The following is an 18184-nucleotide window of genomic DNA, read 5'->3' as shown; positions in this document are numbered from 1 at the left end:
AAATTCGTTATAGATAAGGATAAAAAAAAAGTTTATTGGCACGCGTGAGCGTGCGACGAGAGGATAAATATGATTTTATAACTAAGTCTATCTATTCTCTACCCAATATTGAAAGAGATCCCCAAATGCTAATACCCGTCTTCATAAAATTATATGTATATGTTTATAAAATAATTTGTATCATATTTACTAATCACGTCATCTAAAGACGGCGAGACTCACCACAATTACTCATATGGTTTCATTTATGTAAGTAAATCCACATATGATAAAAATAAGGCTAGCAAAGTAATTGGTGAATGTGATATAGATCGCAATACTCAAATGGTGTTTGTCATTGGAAAATCTTTATTACATCTTCCACGTGCAAATTGTAATATTTTTCAGGAGTCAAGCAATTTCCCCTAAATTATATTGCTTCGAGGTAGCCGAAAGAAATGCTCATGTGAACTGAAAAAGAAAACAGGAAACGCTAATACACCATCAAATATATGAAGCAATCGAGGAATATTTGAAGGTTCCTACAATTCTGAAAAAGCGTGTTGAGTCGTTTATCACAAACTCAAAAGCTAATCCCAATGCTTAAGGTTCATAAAAGATTCATTGATCGTGAAGTTTTGTATGGCATCTAACTATAAAATATACTCACAACCATTTGGTCAATAAAAATGAACCCATTTAAATCATAAAATAATTGCACAAATTGCTGGTTCTAAGCTGTTTGATTACATGAAGAAGCAATGTGCACAAGCATCAAGCCGAATCCCAAGGCTTGGGTTCCCTCAACACTCCCTTATATATCTCTCTCTGTACCCTGACCTTCCCATCTATCCTTCAGCTCAAAACACAAGTAAATCTACAGAAGGAGAAGAGAAGCATACACTAGCTTAGCCAGAAATGGCTAAAATAACAATGTCACATATATTGTTGGCTCTATTTGTGGTGCTTGTTTCTATGGAAGCCGCCTTGGTTATGGGGGCAGGCAGCGGAAATGGAAATGGGAACGGGAATGGGAACACTGCCAGTGGCAATGGCAATGGCAACGGCAACGGTAATGACGATGAAGCTGATGACACTGCTGTGGCACATTACGACGAATTGACAGCACTGGAATCCGGGGAGGAGCGAGGTTTCTGCAAAGCAAAGGGGCCCTGTTATTACAAGACCCTTGTGTGTCCATCTGAATGCCCTCAGCGGAAGCCAAAGAAGAACAAGAAACACAAGGGTTGCTTCATCAACTGCGGCAGCAAGTGCGAAGTTACTTGCAAGTGTAAGTCATTTCACAAAGAAATAGATCATATGAGGAAACTTACTCGTCTGTGACATAATTTATGAATTGGAATTATTAATCATGGGGGTTCTTATTTGAATGTATGGTCTAAATTGATAGTTTGACAGCATAGCATGTCACGTATCGAACAAAAAGGCAGTAAATAAATCATATTTATTTGGGGACTATTACTAATGATTTGATCGTGATCTTTCTGCAGATAGGAAAGCTAACTGCAATGGATATGGCTCTCTCTGCTACGATCCTAGGTTCGTTGGTGGCGACGGTGTAATGTTCTACTTCCACGGAGCCAAGGGAGGAGACTTTGCCATTGTCTCAGACAAAAACCTCCAGATCAACGCACACTTCATTGGGACCCGACCAGCAGGAAGGACCCGTGATTTCACATGGGTTCAGGCCCTGGCAGTGATGTTCGACACTCACACCCTTGTTATTGCAGCAAAGAGGGTCTCAAAGTGGGATGACAAAGTTGATGCTCTCATGGTAAAGTGGGATGGTGAGGCAGTAACCATCCCCGCTGATGGAGATGCGGAATGGAGGACGAATGGCGAAAACAGAGAGGTGATAGTCGAAAGAACCGATGACACAAATTACGTAAGAGTTACAGTTGCTGGTCTCCTAGAAATGGACATAAAAGTCAGGCCTATTGGAGAAGAGGAAAACAGAGTTCATAACTACCAAATACCAGCTGATGATACTTTTGCTCATCTGGAGACACAATTCAGATTTTCAAATTTATCTGATCTCGTGGAGGGAGTTTTGGGCAAGACTTACAGGCCAGGTTATGTTAGTCCAGTGAAGGTTGGGGTTCCAATGCCAATGATGGGTGGGGAGGACAAGTACCAAACTTCGTCCCTCTTTTCTCCTCTCTGCAAGGTTTGCAGGTTCGAAAAACAACCTGAGCTTGCAGCAACTGGAGGAGTTGCTCAGTACTGATAATGATCAAGACTTAAAGATTAATAAATATTGTTTCTGGTTTTGTGCTCATTTTATATTTGTGTGTATCTGGTTTTGGGTAATTAATTAAACATATTGCAGGCTTGGAAATTAATGAATAAACAAATAAGGGCTGCAAATTAAGCTTGCCCAGGACATTTTCTTAAGTATGTTTATTATCTAAACTGCAGCTTTTCACCAAAATTTGTGCACTCTTTTCTATACATCTAGGCAAATAGAGAATTAAACTATTGTAATCATGTATTGTGACTAACCTTGCTTGTAGGGATGACAACTTCCCCGCCTATTTGGGGCCCCAAGGCACCACCCTCATGGAACACGGATAGGTATAACATGACCCATGACCTGCCCCGTTTAACCGTTTATAGCACATAGGACCTTAGTCCAATCAATCCTGCATCTGAGAAACCCCGTTCTCAACCTAAAATTCTGGCTTCAATTGCATCTAACTTACCAAGCCTACATCTATAGCACAATCTAGCAGGAACAACAATCCAGGACAGATAGGCGTCTTGTTTATATACTAAATAGGATCTTATGCATATGACTAAGTGTTTAGGATCTAATATTTATGATTTTACGTTGACATGTGTATCGTTTTAGGCATAAGCACAATATCAATACAGAAACGGTATGCAGAGGATCCTCTAAACAGGCACAACAGTTGTAAAATTGATCAGAGAGTTTTTCTAATATATTTGAGAATATTATTCATATTCAATACCATCCATGACATGACATTATTCAACTAGAGAGAAACTTGGGGATAATAACATTTTACCTATATCCCACAAGAAATTAGGAGAGCTAGTTAGGGAGCAATGTCTTATCTACAGGAAGCTTCTACTGCTAAACTCTTTGCTACTCCTTTGCATTGGTCACTAAATGTGTTAACCGAGAATTCAACGCTACAAGTCGTTGATCCAACGCAAGCCTGTGCAAGGTATCGCTTGTCAGTAAACCAACACAAATTAATCATAAGAAAGAAGAGCTAAAAAATGGAGGGGCACAGAGTTTTATTAACATAGCAAGCAAGATCACACCTTCTGAAATACAGCTTTTAATTTGATAATGCAAACACCAAACTCTGTGTAAATTTCTAGAAACCAGATATATTTGATAAATTTGACGGTTTTTGTGCTCATTGTTTGGGTCAATACAATTGAGTTTTGGATAAAGATTTATAAAAAAAACATGGAGCAAAGAGGAGGTTATGCATAAATAAACATACTACGGTTTTGCAAAAAAAACCCAAAAAATTAGTATAGCCCGGCTATAATACGGTTTTTTTTCTTAATTTTTTTTTTAAAACGAGTATAGCCGCGCGGCTATACTCGATTTTTCTTAATTTTAAAAAATAGTATAGCCGGACGGCTATACTTGGTTTTAAGTTGTTTTTAAAGCAATAGTATAGCCGTCCGGCTTTACTTGGTTTCTTCCTAATTAAAAAAATAGTATAGCCGACCGGCTATACTCGGTTTTTTTAAAATTGTTTTTAAAGAAATTGTATAGCCACGCGGCGTTACTGGGTCTTTTAAATTTTTTTTTTTAAATAAATAATATAGCCGAGCGGCGATACCCTTTCTCTTGGTACCATCTTAATCTCCTGCCTAGTTATCTTTCTCTTCTTCTCCAACTTCAATTCTCTCTATCTTTCTCTGGGCACTGTCGCTCTCTCTCTCTTGGTCTCCCTCGTTTCTAGTGTCTAGGGGATTGCTGAGAAAGTACAGTATTGTGCATCCTATTAGTTGTTCTGATGAAATTGGTTGGGCTGGAAATTTATCGGGTATAAGTTTATTGAACCTCATACCATTGTGCTACTAATTTTATGAACAACTTTTGAATTTTTGCAGTAAACATGATGTTGAAGATTGCAATTTTTTTTTTCTCCTTCAAGGTGTCTAATTAACGATTAGAAGGCCCTAAGCGTCCCGTTGATGTTGGGGCTGCAAAATTTGTTTCAAAGGAAATCTTGGGTAGTTGGGTGGGTAACAATGATCTTGATTCCTAACTCAAACTGAAATTATCATACTATTACAACAAGAAAAAATAATAAAAAAACAGAGGATTATTACAGAATACAGATTATATAAAAGAGAACGAAACAGGGTCATCATCTCTTCCAGCAGCAGCCACGCCCGCGAAAGCTTTTGATTTTTAATAAATAAAAGAGAGAATGGAAATTGATGACAATTTTATATTCCCAATTGCATATTATTTTTTTTAAGCTAGTAAACCTTGTGTAATGTAATCTGAACCATTAAATCTCTTTTAATCTATCGGTGCAGAATGTGTGTTCAAAAGTGTGGTAAAATGTGTGTCCTTCAATTCTGACCCTATATGTATACATATCGATAAGAGTAATTTAGGGCATTATCCATTCTTATTAGGCCGTTACTTGAGTCACTATTGTCCTCTTATGATTTTTTTACTTTTCCAGAGAGTTATTACCAATATAAAGAAATTAGCACTTTTACGTTTAATGCTGTATTATACACATACGCACCTATTTTTCAATAATACATCCGTGTATTGTACATATCTTAAAGACACGGTAAAATTCACGTTTAAAAAAAAGTAAACATACAATACTCATATTGAACATGTACGTACGTATTTTTCATTTTTAAAATTTTCAATAGTACACACAAAATTCACATATTATACACATAATTCTCACAAATTATTGAATACAAAAAATATATATTAAAATTTTTAAATAAAGTATATTAAAATATTATATAGTGGCTGAACTTTTAAGTTGTAATTTGCCAAAATTTTGGCGAATAAAACAAGCACATATTTTATTCAAATCGCCGTGTGGCTATGCTACTGTTTTTTTATAATAAAAAAAATAGTCTAGCCGCATGGCTATACTTTTTTTTGACACATAGCACCTAGTCACTAGGCGGGTCCTTTTTTAAAACAAAAAATGAATAGTCTTTTTTTCCTAATTTATTTATAAAAAAATAGTATAGCCGCCCCACTATACTCCGATTTTTTTAAATTAAAAAAAAATAGTATAGCTGCTCGGCTTTACAGTTTTTGACATGTGGGGCCTAGTTGCTAGGCGGCTCTTTCTATGGTTTTTAAAAAAATGAATAGTATAGCCGGTACACTATACTCGATTTTAAAATTTTTTAAAAAATAGTATAGCCTCAGCTGTATTCGATTTTAAAATTTTTTTAAAGAAATCGTATAGCCGGGCGGCTATACTACGGTTTTTAGAAAAAGATAGAATGGCCGCCCGGCTATACGGTTTTTACACATAGCGCATCATTGCTGGGCGGTCTTTTTTTATTTTTAAAATAAATAGTATAGCCGGGCGGCGATACTCAGTTTTTTCCTAATTTTTTTTAAAAAAGAAATAGTATAGCCGTCCGGCCATACGCGGGTTTGCTAAATGTTTTTAAAGAATTAGGGTAGCCGAATGGCTATACAACGTTTTTTTTTTTTAGGGTTTAGGGTTTAGGGTTTAGGGTTTAGGCCGGTCTTTCTTTAAAAAAAAATGAATAGTATACCCGCGGCTATACTCAATTTAAAATTTTTTTTTAAAAAAAAATAGGATAGCCGCTCGGCTGTACTACATTTAAAAAAAAAACAATAGTATAGCCGGCCGGTTATACTGTTTTTGACACGCTTATTTTTAAAATGAAATAGTATAGCTGCTCGGCTATACACGGTATTTTTTTCAATTTTTTTTAAAGAAACCGTATAGTCCATTGGCTATACTCGGTTTTTCTAATTTTTTTTATATAAAAAAACTAGTATAGCCACATGGTTGTACTCGGCTCTTTTAAAAAGTAATTTAATAAATAATATAGCCAAGCGGCTATATATATGTATGTATGCTAGGATCCTTTTTTCCTTTTATATTTTTTTCCCCGATTTTCGTTTATTGATAAGAGTAGTTTAGAGTATTATCCATTCCTATTTGGCCATTACTCGAGTCATTATTGTCCCCTTTTGAATTTTTACTTTTCCAAAGTTATTAAAAAGTAAACATACAATACTTGTATTGATCATGTACATATGTATTTTTTCATATTTAATACACGTGTTTTTTTACAAAATTTTCAATAATACACACAAAATTCACGTATTATACACATAATTTTCACATATTATTGAATACAAATAATATAGCGGCCGAACTTTTAAGTTGTAATTTGCCAAAATTTTGCCGAATAAAATCCGTACGTATTTTATTTGTATATTCGCCCGGCTATACCTAATTAATATCTATAAACTAATGATACTAGGAGGGTCCTTTTTCCTTTTCTTTTTTTATTATTAAATAGTATAGCCGCGCAGCTATCCTCGATTTTTTTTCTAATTTCTTTTAGAGAAATAGTATAGTATGCAGAGGATCCTCTAAGCAGGCACAACAGTTGTAAAATTGATCAGAGAGTTTTTCTAATATATTTGAGAATATTATTCATATTCAATACCATCCATGACAATGACTTTATTCAACTAGAGAGAAACTTGGGGATAACATTTTACCTATATCCCACAAGAAATTAGGAGAGCTAGTAAGGGAGCAATGTCTTATCTACAGGAAGCTTCTACTGCTAAACTCTTTGCTACTCCTTTGCATGGGTCACCAAATGTACTAACTGAGACTTCAACGCTACAAGTCCTCGATCCAACGCAAGCCTGTGCAAGGTATCGATTCTCAGTAAACCAGTACAAATTAATCATAAGAAATAAGAGGTAAAAAATGGAGGTGCACAGTGTTTTATTAACATAGGAAGCAAGATCACACCTTCTGTACAACGGATAGAGCTCTAGTGCTCTTGCACTGTCCATGGCTAAAGCTCCCACAAGTCCCATGCGGTTTTCCATAACTTGCAAACTTGATTGAAGAAATGACTTGATTAGGAAATGGGCACTCAAGTGAAAGCACAGGCCCTGACTTCCTTCCTGCTTTTGAATCTGGACTCCACATATCTACAGGTGACGGATGAGACTCTGATACATGTGAGCACAAGCTGTCAATCTGTCTTGTAGCAAAAGATATCTGCGTTGGATCACCCCCAATTTCCTCAAACAGGACAAGAGTATTGTCATTTGGTTTCAACCACGAACGGGGTACGTGGTACCTGTAGGAATAGTGATATCAGAATGAAAGTTTCAGTTCAAGTTTTTACCTTAGATTCTCTAGCACTTACAGTTCCTGAGATGGCTTGCCACAGTTCTTTCTGCACTTGTTTGAGTCATAAGGTCCTCTGTAATTGCAAGAGTCAGGGCAACCACTAGTTGGAGAAATATTGGTCGGCCAGTATCGCCCAATGCTTTGTCCGTTCACCCATGCCTCACCCTTCCCCAGCCCTGTGAAGTCTATCGCAACAGGATTACTGCCATCAGGGGCATTAAATTTTGCCTGAATAAGAAAGAATATTTCTTTGGTTAGTATCTAAAAGAATAGAATCCTAGCATTCCTAGTAGCTGTTTTCCTAAAGCATGAGCAGCCTAGGCTTAAGGAAACCCACTTTGCTGAGAATGCACCACATGCAAGCATGATAGTGCAAGAAAATACAGCATATGCAAATAGGGCCTGTCGGAAGTGTTAAATTCAGTTTTTGTCCCTGCAATTTCTATCCAAATTCACATTCTTTCCTGTAGTTCTAATTTCAACACATATACTCTTATACATGATAATAATGCTAAAAATTTACCTTGTACCACGTCAAGGGTTGTTTCTTGGGCAAGGTAGGTTGTGAAACCCATTGAGAAGAACTTCCACTGGGAAGACTATCTTCCCCTTTTAGTCCAATCTGCAGTAACAATGACGAAGGCAAAAAACGAAGTGTTAACTTTCGGTGTTTTGATGGTAACAAACTGCTCATTCAGAATGAAGAACTTGGTTTTTTTATTTTCCTTTTCAGTTTCCCAAATTTTAAGTTATTGGCCCCTGTTTTCCCTCAGATTTGTGCAATCTACTGAAATCCATACCAGGGAACTGCAGCAAAATGAAAATTAAACAAAAAGGAAGAATGACCTGATATGTCCATTGCTGAGATGAAAGGTCAATAGTAGTGCCATTTTTCAAGCCTTTCAGCTGTATGGGACCAGTGATTCCAGCACCTGTCTTGTCGAAGAAAGCTCCATAGTTCTGATTGAAAAATAGGTACACAAAAGATATTACTGAGTCATATATTGACCTTAAAGAATGGAATTCGTTCTGCAACAATAGAATAAGATATAGATGAAAGTTTCTTATTAAATGCAAGTACTGAAAGCATAAACATTAAGGCCAAACCTGAAGCCCAACAGTCAAACTCAAAAGATCTATTGTGTTCTTCCCAGATGCAAATGTGACAGGGATCTCCACAGAAACCTTGGCATTGTTACCGTTTCCTATTCCACTCCCTGAAAGGAATTCAATTAAAAGAAAATTACAAGACTAGAAAAGAAAAAGGCTCAAACAGTTGTAATAATTCAAGCTATGCGTGTATTTATTTGTCAAGAACTCATTTGGATTTGAAAATTCACAATTGCAAAGTCTGAACCTTATCATCAGGCTTTTGTCTTTGTATCTAATCTAATGTACTACAGGAAGCTTTTCCCGAAAAGCAAGAAATATAGGACCGCTATATTTAAGATCAAATGGAGCCTAATGAGAGAATATTTTGAAAGCTTCTTTTGCAATACAGTTAGCAGAAACTATGTTTAATGTCCTTAAAAGTCTATAAACAGAATAGCTTGGGAGATATAGAACTTAGATTGGTCAAGCAATGTCAGGTTAGCATTCCAATTAGTTTTAGAGTGAGATAAGATACATCAAATCAACAAAGAAAAGGTCTAACATCAGAGTGTACCTACAAATTCAAAGAAGGATTTACAAACTTAAGCAAGCATGGCGTTGACCTTGTTTTGACTAATAAATATGTTTGAAAAAGGCAATTATGACTCATTCTTCCACCCCAAATTTTTCAGAGGATTCCTATTGGATTTGCAGTCCTTGAAGGCATCTCCAAAGTACAAAGGTTTAGGGAAAATGAAAATGGGGTTTCCTTCACAATTTCTAAAGACAATGTCAACGTCTATTTGCCAGTGCAACTAAAGTAGCAGCCGGATTACCACCAAGGGCATGAAGGCCAAGCAATGGACTTGGAACCAAATTAAATTATTTTATTCATACCTGCAAGCTTTCCATTAATAAATGCATGCAGGGCATGGCCAAGTGATTCCACATGAAGAACAGTTTGAGATCCATCTTGAAGGAACGTTTCAGAATTTGTGACATCAATGCTGCAAAATTTGTTTAGAAAAGGGATTTCAGTCTTGAAAGAAAGAAATCAAGACAACTGGCTGAAAGGCGATAATACATATTAAGAAAGCATCCATGGATTACCTTAAAGAGTACCATAGATAGTCACTTTTATCAGCTGTTGTGTTTATTTGCTCCAATAATCCAACTCTGGTAAATGCATCATCCTTCGAAATACCCACTGGTTCATTTATCCAACTCCAGCCTGAGCCCAAAGCTTCAGAGGAATCAACGTCATCTATCAACGAGTGATGCATGAAGCTTGGAATCATGGCGGCAGAGTTGATCTGTCATGATAATGTTATATACTTTGCTTATGAGACTGTTACAATGAAAGAGAAAAACAAGACATGATTTGACCTTACTACTTATGAAGAATTTAAAAGAAAATGTTTACATTCTACACTTCAACAAATAAATATAGGTACTTTTCTTCAATTACAAGCAAACACAAGTGAAATAGAAGCTAAGGAGCAAACCTTTGCAGTGTTAAGCACTACATTTTTGCAATCCGGTAAGATGCTCACAGACCATGCAGGCAAGTGATATGAGTTGCCATTGAACGTCACAGTGGCATCAGATTTGGTGTCATAATTGGCAAGAAAAGCAGCACATACCGATCCTGTTTTGTAAACGGTTGCCTGAAGATGTGATAAAATAAAATAATAAAATATATGTTAATAAATAAAATCACATGTTGCGGGGGCATTGACCTAGACCAATGGAATAAGACTTCACTTCAGATAGAAAAAGCATACAGGTGAAGACTAGAAGCTCTAAGACCTCTATTATTAGATTTTTGAGATCTCGAAGAACAAGTTTTGGATCCAAAACTATACCACTGTTTACTAGGCACCATTTTCAGATCAATATTAAGGAAGTTCATCTAAACCCTTCAGATACGACAGATACTTCCTCTTAGATACTCTTAACATAAATAACTTGTAAGTTCAGATACAACAGATATTTCTTCTCTGATATTCAAACATCAATAACTTGTAGTCTATGTTACTCCATTCCACTTATAAGTACGGGTGCCAAATCCCACACTAGATATGGCTGAGCATTCACCTAGACTGGAGGACGTTGAGCCCTAGAACTTTATGTAAAAACTATCGTCATACCCACGAATCAGGAGAAAAAGGATACTTTGTAAAACTGAGAAAAATCATTATACCTCCAAGTTTGGACCACCAACAGAAACATTTTTTGGGTCAGTGGCCACGATTGCTTCTTCACAAAGCTTTATGGCCTTATGCACATCTTTTAGGTGACCCCACTTAGGTTGTCTAAGAAGTCCTGCAAGAGACATGGAAAAGTTGAATTGATTACTGATGACACATCTATGATATGTGCACTGATGTTCTTAATTATTATTTTTTTTCTCATGAAAATTACATCTTAACATTATAGGTATTGTCTGTACTCCAAGCATCAGGTTGACCAAAAACGCCAGTTCATTTACACAGCACCAATGAGCACAAGTTTTATATAAATACAATTAGCAGACAAGCCTACACCATCAGCAGTAGTAAAGCGATAATATATGGCATAATAGACAGCATACCATACTCATCAATTGGAGCATCATAGTCATAACTTGTAGCAATAAAGGGTCCACCAGTACTCCGCCCAAAGTTAGTCCCACCATGGTACTGTTGAAGAGCAACAAAGAACAAATCACTTCATCTTTTCCTGGTCTTAGAAACTCAAATGTTAATAAATTCCAGATACAAGCAGTACCATGTAATAGTTTTGGAAAGTTCCACCTCGCTGAAAGAAGCGTGCTACAGCAAATGCGAGGTCTTCCACTGGTCTCTGAGGTACAGCACCACCAAAGGATAGAAACCTAGTGATCATGAATGTTTGAAGGTGGCAAATAAAAGAGCAATCATATAGAAAGAATACAGGTGATACCAGCAACAAATTCAAATTTACACAAGACTAGTTCAAAATGTAATAGGATAGGTCAGCACGTTACCATCCACTCCAATTCTCAGTCCACATTTTGGGTCTCTTGTCAGGAAGTTTTGGGGTCCATTGATCACAGTAAAATCCATTGCAAGTGCTGATCTGTAAGTAGTTAAACGCAAGCAAAGGAAGCATGGTGAGAATGCTGCATTTATACAAGGTCAATACAATACAAATGGAAAGTCACTAAGAGAGTCTTACCACAGAAGCAGGAGCATCGTCTTGCTGGCACATGACCCAGGGCACCCCTGTATCCAAAGCCACAGCCATGCTTGCTGCCCAATTAATATACTTCTGGGCCGCAGGCCCGTATGCTTTATCAATGTTTCCATACTCGTTTTCAATCTGGCATAATGGAAATTACAATCAACATCCTCTAAAATCTAACAATTACCAGACTGAGTGAAATACTAAAACATATATATAAATATTAAACCTGGGATAAAATGATGGGCCCACCCTGAGATGCATAAAGTTTCTCCTTCTTCATCATATCAACAATTTTGGCTGTAAACCGTTGCATCTCTGCCTGAACCACAGATATTTTCATTAATTAATTAATGAAGTTGAGAAAATACCAAGAAGAAAAAAAGAAGAAGCAGGCAATTCGCAATTGAAACCTTGAACGGCTCATTGTCAGTTCGCAATTGAATTCCAGGAATAAAATGCAACCAAAGAGGAAAGCCACTGTTCAAAAGTTGAAACAAAAACACAATTAAACAATAAAATTCCGCAGAAATACTAAAATAAGTAAAGTCATCATAAAGCAACTTCCTTTTTATTCCCAAAGAACAAAAAGGAAGGGAAATTGAATAAAATCCATACCCGTAGTTCCATTCTGCGCATACATACGGACCAATTCGAAGATGCACATAAAGACCAGCTTGTGCTACTATCTTCACAAATTTAACCAAATCTTTTCGTCCACTAAAATCATACTGCAAAATGGATTTTGTCAGTAACCATCATAACAGAGACAAAATGCAGCGCATTCAAGAATAAACATCGATAACCCGTGAGAGAGAGAGAGAGAGAGAGAGAGAGAGAGAGAGAGAGAGAGAGAGAGAGAGAGAGAGAGAGAGAGAAGAACTGTTTGGTTTGGTTGCTAGAAAAGCTAAAAGTATAAATATTAAAATTAACAATAAAATTCCCGGTATCATGATGAGTTCTTTAGCTTTTTTCTTTCCTGACAATTAACAAGAAAAGAACAAACTTCAACATGACTAAAAACAGTAGTGTAGTAATTGGTATTAACATTGTTCCAACATTTTCTCAGGCAACTAAACGCCGCCGTATTGGATTTGAAGAACTCATGAAAGGCAAGAACCAAGAACCAAGAACCATTAATGTGATTACAGAGAGAGAGAGACCTGGCCACGAACTGGTTCGTGAAAGTTCCAGAAGACGTAGGTCTCAATGACATCCAAGCCTCCGTCCTTGGATTTCTGAATAAGGTCCGGCCACATCTATATACACACAGAGCAATTCAGAGAGAAAATTTTAAAAATTCAAAAAAAAAAAAAAAAAAAAAAAAAAAAAAAAAAAACAGAGAAAGAGAAAAAGTACCTCGGGAGTGCTTCGAGGGTAGTGAATGGAGCCAGAGACCAACACTCTGCGCTTGCCATCAATCACCAGCGCTCTGTGATCGTACGTCACAGTCGCGCAATACGACGCCGTCGCCAGCACTCCAAGCACCAAAACCACCACGACTTCAATCCTCAGCTCGCTTCCTTTCATCTCCGTCCTCAAAACACTTGTGCGTTTTCTGTTCAATATTTATTACAAAATTGATTTCTGAAAAGCAATTTCTTTAAGCAATGATTAAGTGAAAACGGTTTCTTGCAGCATTTGCTTTGCTGTGTCTTAATTTGGATTCTTTGTTTCTGTCTCCGTTTTGATTCGCTTGGCCGCTTCCTTAAAACAACGCTTGCAATCAAACCGGTGACGTTTTGAAGAGCGTCATCAGTGTCGTCTTCTTCTTCTTCTCTTCTGCTGCTTCTGCTACTCGCTAATCAGTTATTAACTATCTAGAGCTGTTTTGGTAATGAGCGCCTTAAATGCTGTCAAAGCTAGAAAAAGATCAGGTGTTACGAGGCGCGGGGGAAGATTGGTGTGCCACCTCGGGTCAGTTGTTGTACGGAGACGCGTAGTAATAATTTCTTTTGAGACAGTGACAGGTGGTTTTTTTTTTTACTGCCTGTGATTCTTACCTTGTCGGGTAAGAATTTAAGAAAAATGGATTAGTAGTGGTAATTATGGTGAAAGTGTGGTTAATGTGAGTGGTTTTGTAATTTAGTTGCAGGTGAGCGGGAGCTGGCGTTTGGTTTGGTTTGGTTATGCGTTTGTTCTGTGTGAACGCTGGGACTTGAGTCAGAGAATCTCGTGAGGGAGAGAGATATGGGTAAGCCTACCTCATTGTTTTTTATTATTACATAGAAATTAATATTTTGTTTTTATTTTTTATGGCAGTGCTCTACTGTAGGATAAGGGGGATCGAACTTGAATATAAGAGTATGAATACACTGACTTGGTCTATTGGATTGACCTAAATCTGCAAATTTAAATTGTTTTTAGTGTATTTATTACATCAGTTATTAATGTAATTAACACTTTGCCACATTTTGCAACATGATATTGGTGGTCTATTAGGTCATGGAGTGTTAGGGTGCCACTGCTCACGAATTTAACGACTTTGGAGGCATTTTCTTTTTGTGATTCTAGAATCTGAACCATTGATCTGCAAATTAAGACCTTCTCTACTAAGCTAAACACTCCGCTAGCCGAAAACTTCTAGTTTCCAATAAGCAGTTGACGAGTTTATGAGCAGGATATACTATATAGAACCGAGCTATGACAAGCTGGATATAAATTATTGTTGGAATATTATAAAGAAATTTAGAATGATATGATAAAGAGCTGGCAATGAAGAAGATAGATAAAGTGATGAGTCTGATATATTCTTTCATGTAGAAGCAGTGTGCATGCATAAGGATAATCTTAGTCTAAATTCCACCGTGACCGGCCCACTCCCTTGACGGTTGTCGTTATGCAGGACTTTGTAATTTGTTTATGACACAAGAGAAAAGTGAGTCTCACCACAATCTCATGCACGACTTTGAAAACAACAAAGGTTTGCGGACAAATATCATTATCTGCTCCAAAGCCACTACAGAGAACAATTTGCCTTTCTTCCACCTGTCTTAATCTGTACTATTTACTCAATTGATATATATAGATATATATATATATATCACTGTATTTAATCGAATCTGCGTCGGTATCATAAATTAGAGTATCTTGCATCATCCATATCATTTGTATTATTTGTTATTTTTTAAAAAAGTATCTTTCATTCATAATTCATATTATTTGTATTATTTATTTAATTGTTTGTTTGATATGTATTTTTGTTTGTGTCTTTTTAATTAGGGAGATTTATTATTATACTTAATATGGGGCTCAAATTATAAAAATACCTTATATGAAATGAATTTTAGAAACATACCCAAAACTCATTTACAACATAACAAAAAAGCATTTAACTTCTTATAAATTACAAAACTGCCATCAATTTCTTAAAACAAGCTCAACTCCAAAATCTCATAAAAATACCCAAAATACTTAATAGGCCATCAAAGTAATTTAATAATTAATATTAAATTCAATAAGGGCAGCTATCATTTTTTGGAATTTTTTTGGGTTTGTTTATAGAAATTCAATTGTGTAGGATTTATTTATAATATTAGTGCTAGAAATGGGTATATTGCTAAATATCTCTTAGCATGGACTGATAGTCCATAAGGTTGGCATATTGACTCACAACCTCAAATCAGAGAAAAATTTACATGTCACGGATTCCTTTTTCATTTGTCTCTCGTATTAGGAGAGAGATGAAAATTAAAAGAGGTATGAAACGGATCTAGCTAAGTTTTTCCACCGAAGTCATCTCAATGCGGAAAGAAAACTAAGGCGTGCACATTTGAAAAAACTTTTCTTTCTTTGCTGCGATACATTTGAAAAACATTGAATGGGTGGTTTTGTAACATTATTGTTGAGTGGAAGGTTCATCATTCGTAGCTTGTGAGCTGCCCAAGCTTGCCGGGGGCATATGTCCTGTGGCAGGCTCCAAATAGATTCTGCATGTTCTAATTTGGCATTTCTTTCCCCTACGCATGCATGTCCGGATGTGATGCCTGCCCATGGTACCTAGCTAGCCTTATCAAACATCATGACCATTCTTCCTTGCTTGAGAAAAAGAAAGAAAAAGAAAAAGAAGACACTACTACAATGCAAACCACCTGTAATCCACACCATGTGCGCGCCCAGCTTACCAAACAAGTGACGGACAGAAAGCATATTGATAGCCTAAGGTTGGAGAATTTTTTCGGTTTAGGCTGTGGATCACGTCACTTGTCGGAGCACAGAGGATTCTTTCATGAAAACCAAAAGTTCCTCTTATTTGTGTGTAGTCGTATGGGTGACGTTGAATTTCGTCTAAAGTAGACTAATCATATTACTCATATAGTTCTAGTACCATTAATTGTCATGATTACGGAGCTAGATTGGTACATTTGAGGGAGGGGGAGAGGATTTATGTTAAATGATTACATAATATATGTAAAATGATTAAGGAGTTATGTGGAGGATGGGAATTCAACATGGAAAATACTAGCGACATCGGGAGTTATTCAAACTCTTTATTTCAACATTCTCATGTTCGGGCATACTATTGCTATCCATAATGGAAAGGAGCATTTGCCTATTTAGGATATAATTATATATATTTTATTAATAATTATATATATATTTTTTATTAAATTTATGGGCGAGCTGTGTCTCATAAATCGATAAAATTATGTAGGACTCATATATGGCACGTTCTCTATCAGAGAGTTCGTGTAAGAGTTGTTGGTGTGTATTACGGCTCACCTATTTATAGGGCTGGGATTTTGGACCCAAAAAACTAAAAACTGACGGTAATCGACTGAGTTTTGTGGTCGGTAAACTCACATTGACCAAAAAGTCAACACCAGTTTGGTATAATAGATTGAACCGCCCAAGGTCGAACACGATGGCAATACCCAATACCCCAAAATCAGCGGTTTTTCAAACTAAACTGAACTGATATATATATTATTTTAAATACACGTGTCAGCTTATTACTCATTATAATAGCCGATTCTAAGAGTTTAGAATGTTCGGCTGCATGGAATCAATAATTTTTCCCCTTCCTTTGATATCATCGATTCGAAAATTGGAGCCATCCCCAAACTAAAAATCTTAAACCTCAAACCTCTCCTCCTCTCAAATCCATCTATATCGCCTCCACCATCGATCGAAACCTTTGCAACTTCTCATCTCTCTCGATCAAAACCTCTAAAAACCTCTCATCTCTCTCAATAGAATCCTCTGAAAAATCTCTCATCTCTCTGAAATCAAATCCATAAACTCTCTGAAACCTCTCACCTCCACCGTTGCTGTCTCTTCTTCTTCGTCGCTAAGTAAGTATTGAATAGGGTTTCAATTTGAATTTTCTGCTACATTAGGGTTTTGATTGAGGGTTCTGATTTGTCCAGAAACAACCCTAAAAACTGGGCTTCTAAATTGCCCATAAACTGGCATAAACTTGGGCTTCAAAATTTCCCTCAATCTGGGCTAAAAAAAGGGCCACGAATAGCCCGAAAAGTTCCCAAAAAACTAGGCTAAAATCCCAAATACTCTCATCAATGATTGGCCCATTATCGAATCGGACCGACCGTCGTAATTGGTGATACTTGTTGAGGCCCAAAAAATCCAAGGCTGGGACCAAATATATTCCCGGCTCAATGCGATACCTTATCAAGAAGAAACTCGATTTGGGCACTTGAAAGTTCGTCATACATGCTTGCACGAGTCACGATCCACGTGTCATGCCAAGCAAATATGTAACCTGTCATGCTAAGAGTTGTAGCAAGCCTATAAAATGCACCGGCTCTATGAACCCATGCTAATTATCCCACTAAGTGTCGTTTTGACTCGACCATAGCCCTTTACAATACAATGAAATTCGAGCACGAGCACGCCAATCGACATACCATGCCAAGTGGAAAACCCTTTATTTTACACCTAGCCATGCTACAAGCTTAAGTGGGTCCAAGCCACGCAAATGCATGGGGCTTGCTGATCGAGTTGTGGTATGGATGGTAACGAGCATTCATGAGGCTCATTAATGAGCCGAGAAATGGAAGTTTTGGGATGTTTGGGAGCCCCAAAACTCGAGCCCATTTCTTGAGCCCAAATGTGTGGGTAAGCATAAAGAGAGAAATAGGAAGACTATTACTTCAGAAAATTGGCCTATCACCTTAATAAAAATGGTCTATCAGTTTAGGAGGTTGGCCCATTCCTTTAGTACACTAACCCATCACCTTAGGAAGGCCTAAATGACCAAGAAAATATCTGAAAGTCTCCAGCACATGGCTGGAGACAAAACAATGACAGAAGCCAAAATCCATTCACGAAGGTAGACTGCTGGGAGGCTCCAGCATATAGCCAAAAGCAAACTTCAAAGTAGATCGTCGAAAAAACCAAAAGGTAATAGCGCGCGCAAGTTGCTAGGAGAAAAGACACCCTTCAAACCAACGCCCTTACCTATTTCTTTCTCCCACTAGCTCTTGCCATGGAAGAAAGAAGGAAAGAAGGTGAGGGGGTAG

At 37.0% G+C, this 18184-nt stretch overlaps 2 protein-coding genes across 2 annotated transcripts; one reads left to right on the top strand and one right to left on the bottom strand.

The window, feature by feature from the left end:
* On the top strand, positions 701–2394 carry LOC18774204. The gene is made up of 2 exons (XM_007206388.2): positions 701–1270; positions 1491–2394. Exons 1-2 carry the CDS (start codon positions 898–900, stop codon positions 2225–2227), a joined length of 1110 nt encoding a protein of 369 aa, XP_007206450.2. The 5' UTR covers positions 701–897; the 3' UTR covers positions 2228–2394.
* Positions 6640–13473, bottom strand: LOC18775360 (beta-galactosidase 8). Its single transcript, XM_020566169.1, has 19 exons — positions 13062–13473; positions 12866–12961; positions 12321–12433; positions 12116–12182; positions 11932–12024; positions 11697–11840; positions 11506–11597; positions 11268–11373; positions 11092–11179; positions 10702–10823; positions 10004–10165; positions 9609–9811; positions 9396–9505; positions 8514–8623; positions 8253–8366; positions 7930–8028; positions 7423–7634; positions 7017–7353; positions 6640–6907 (listed from the first exon to the last, which is right to left on the bottom strand). Exons 1-19 carry the CDS (start codon positions 13230–13232, stop codon positions 6800–6802), a joined length of 2547 nt encoding a protein of 848 aa, XP_020421758.1. The 5' UTR covers positions 13233–13473; the 3' UTR covers positions 6640–6799.

Source organism: Prunus persica, chromosome G6 (genome assembly GCF_000346465.2).
Source record: "Prunus persica cultivar Lovell chromosome G6, Prunus_persica_NCBIv2, whole genome shotgun sequence".
In the NCBI taxonomy this organism is placed as follows: Eukaryota; Viridiplantae; Streptophyta; class Magnoliopsida; order Rosales; family Rosaceae; genus Prunus; species Prunus persica.
This window is presented reverse-complemented; position numbering and strand designations above follow the sequence as displayed.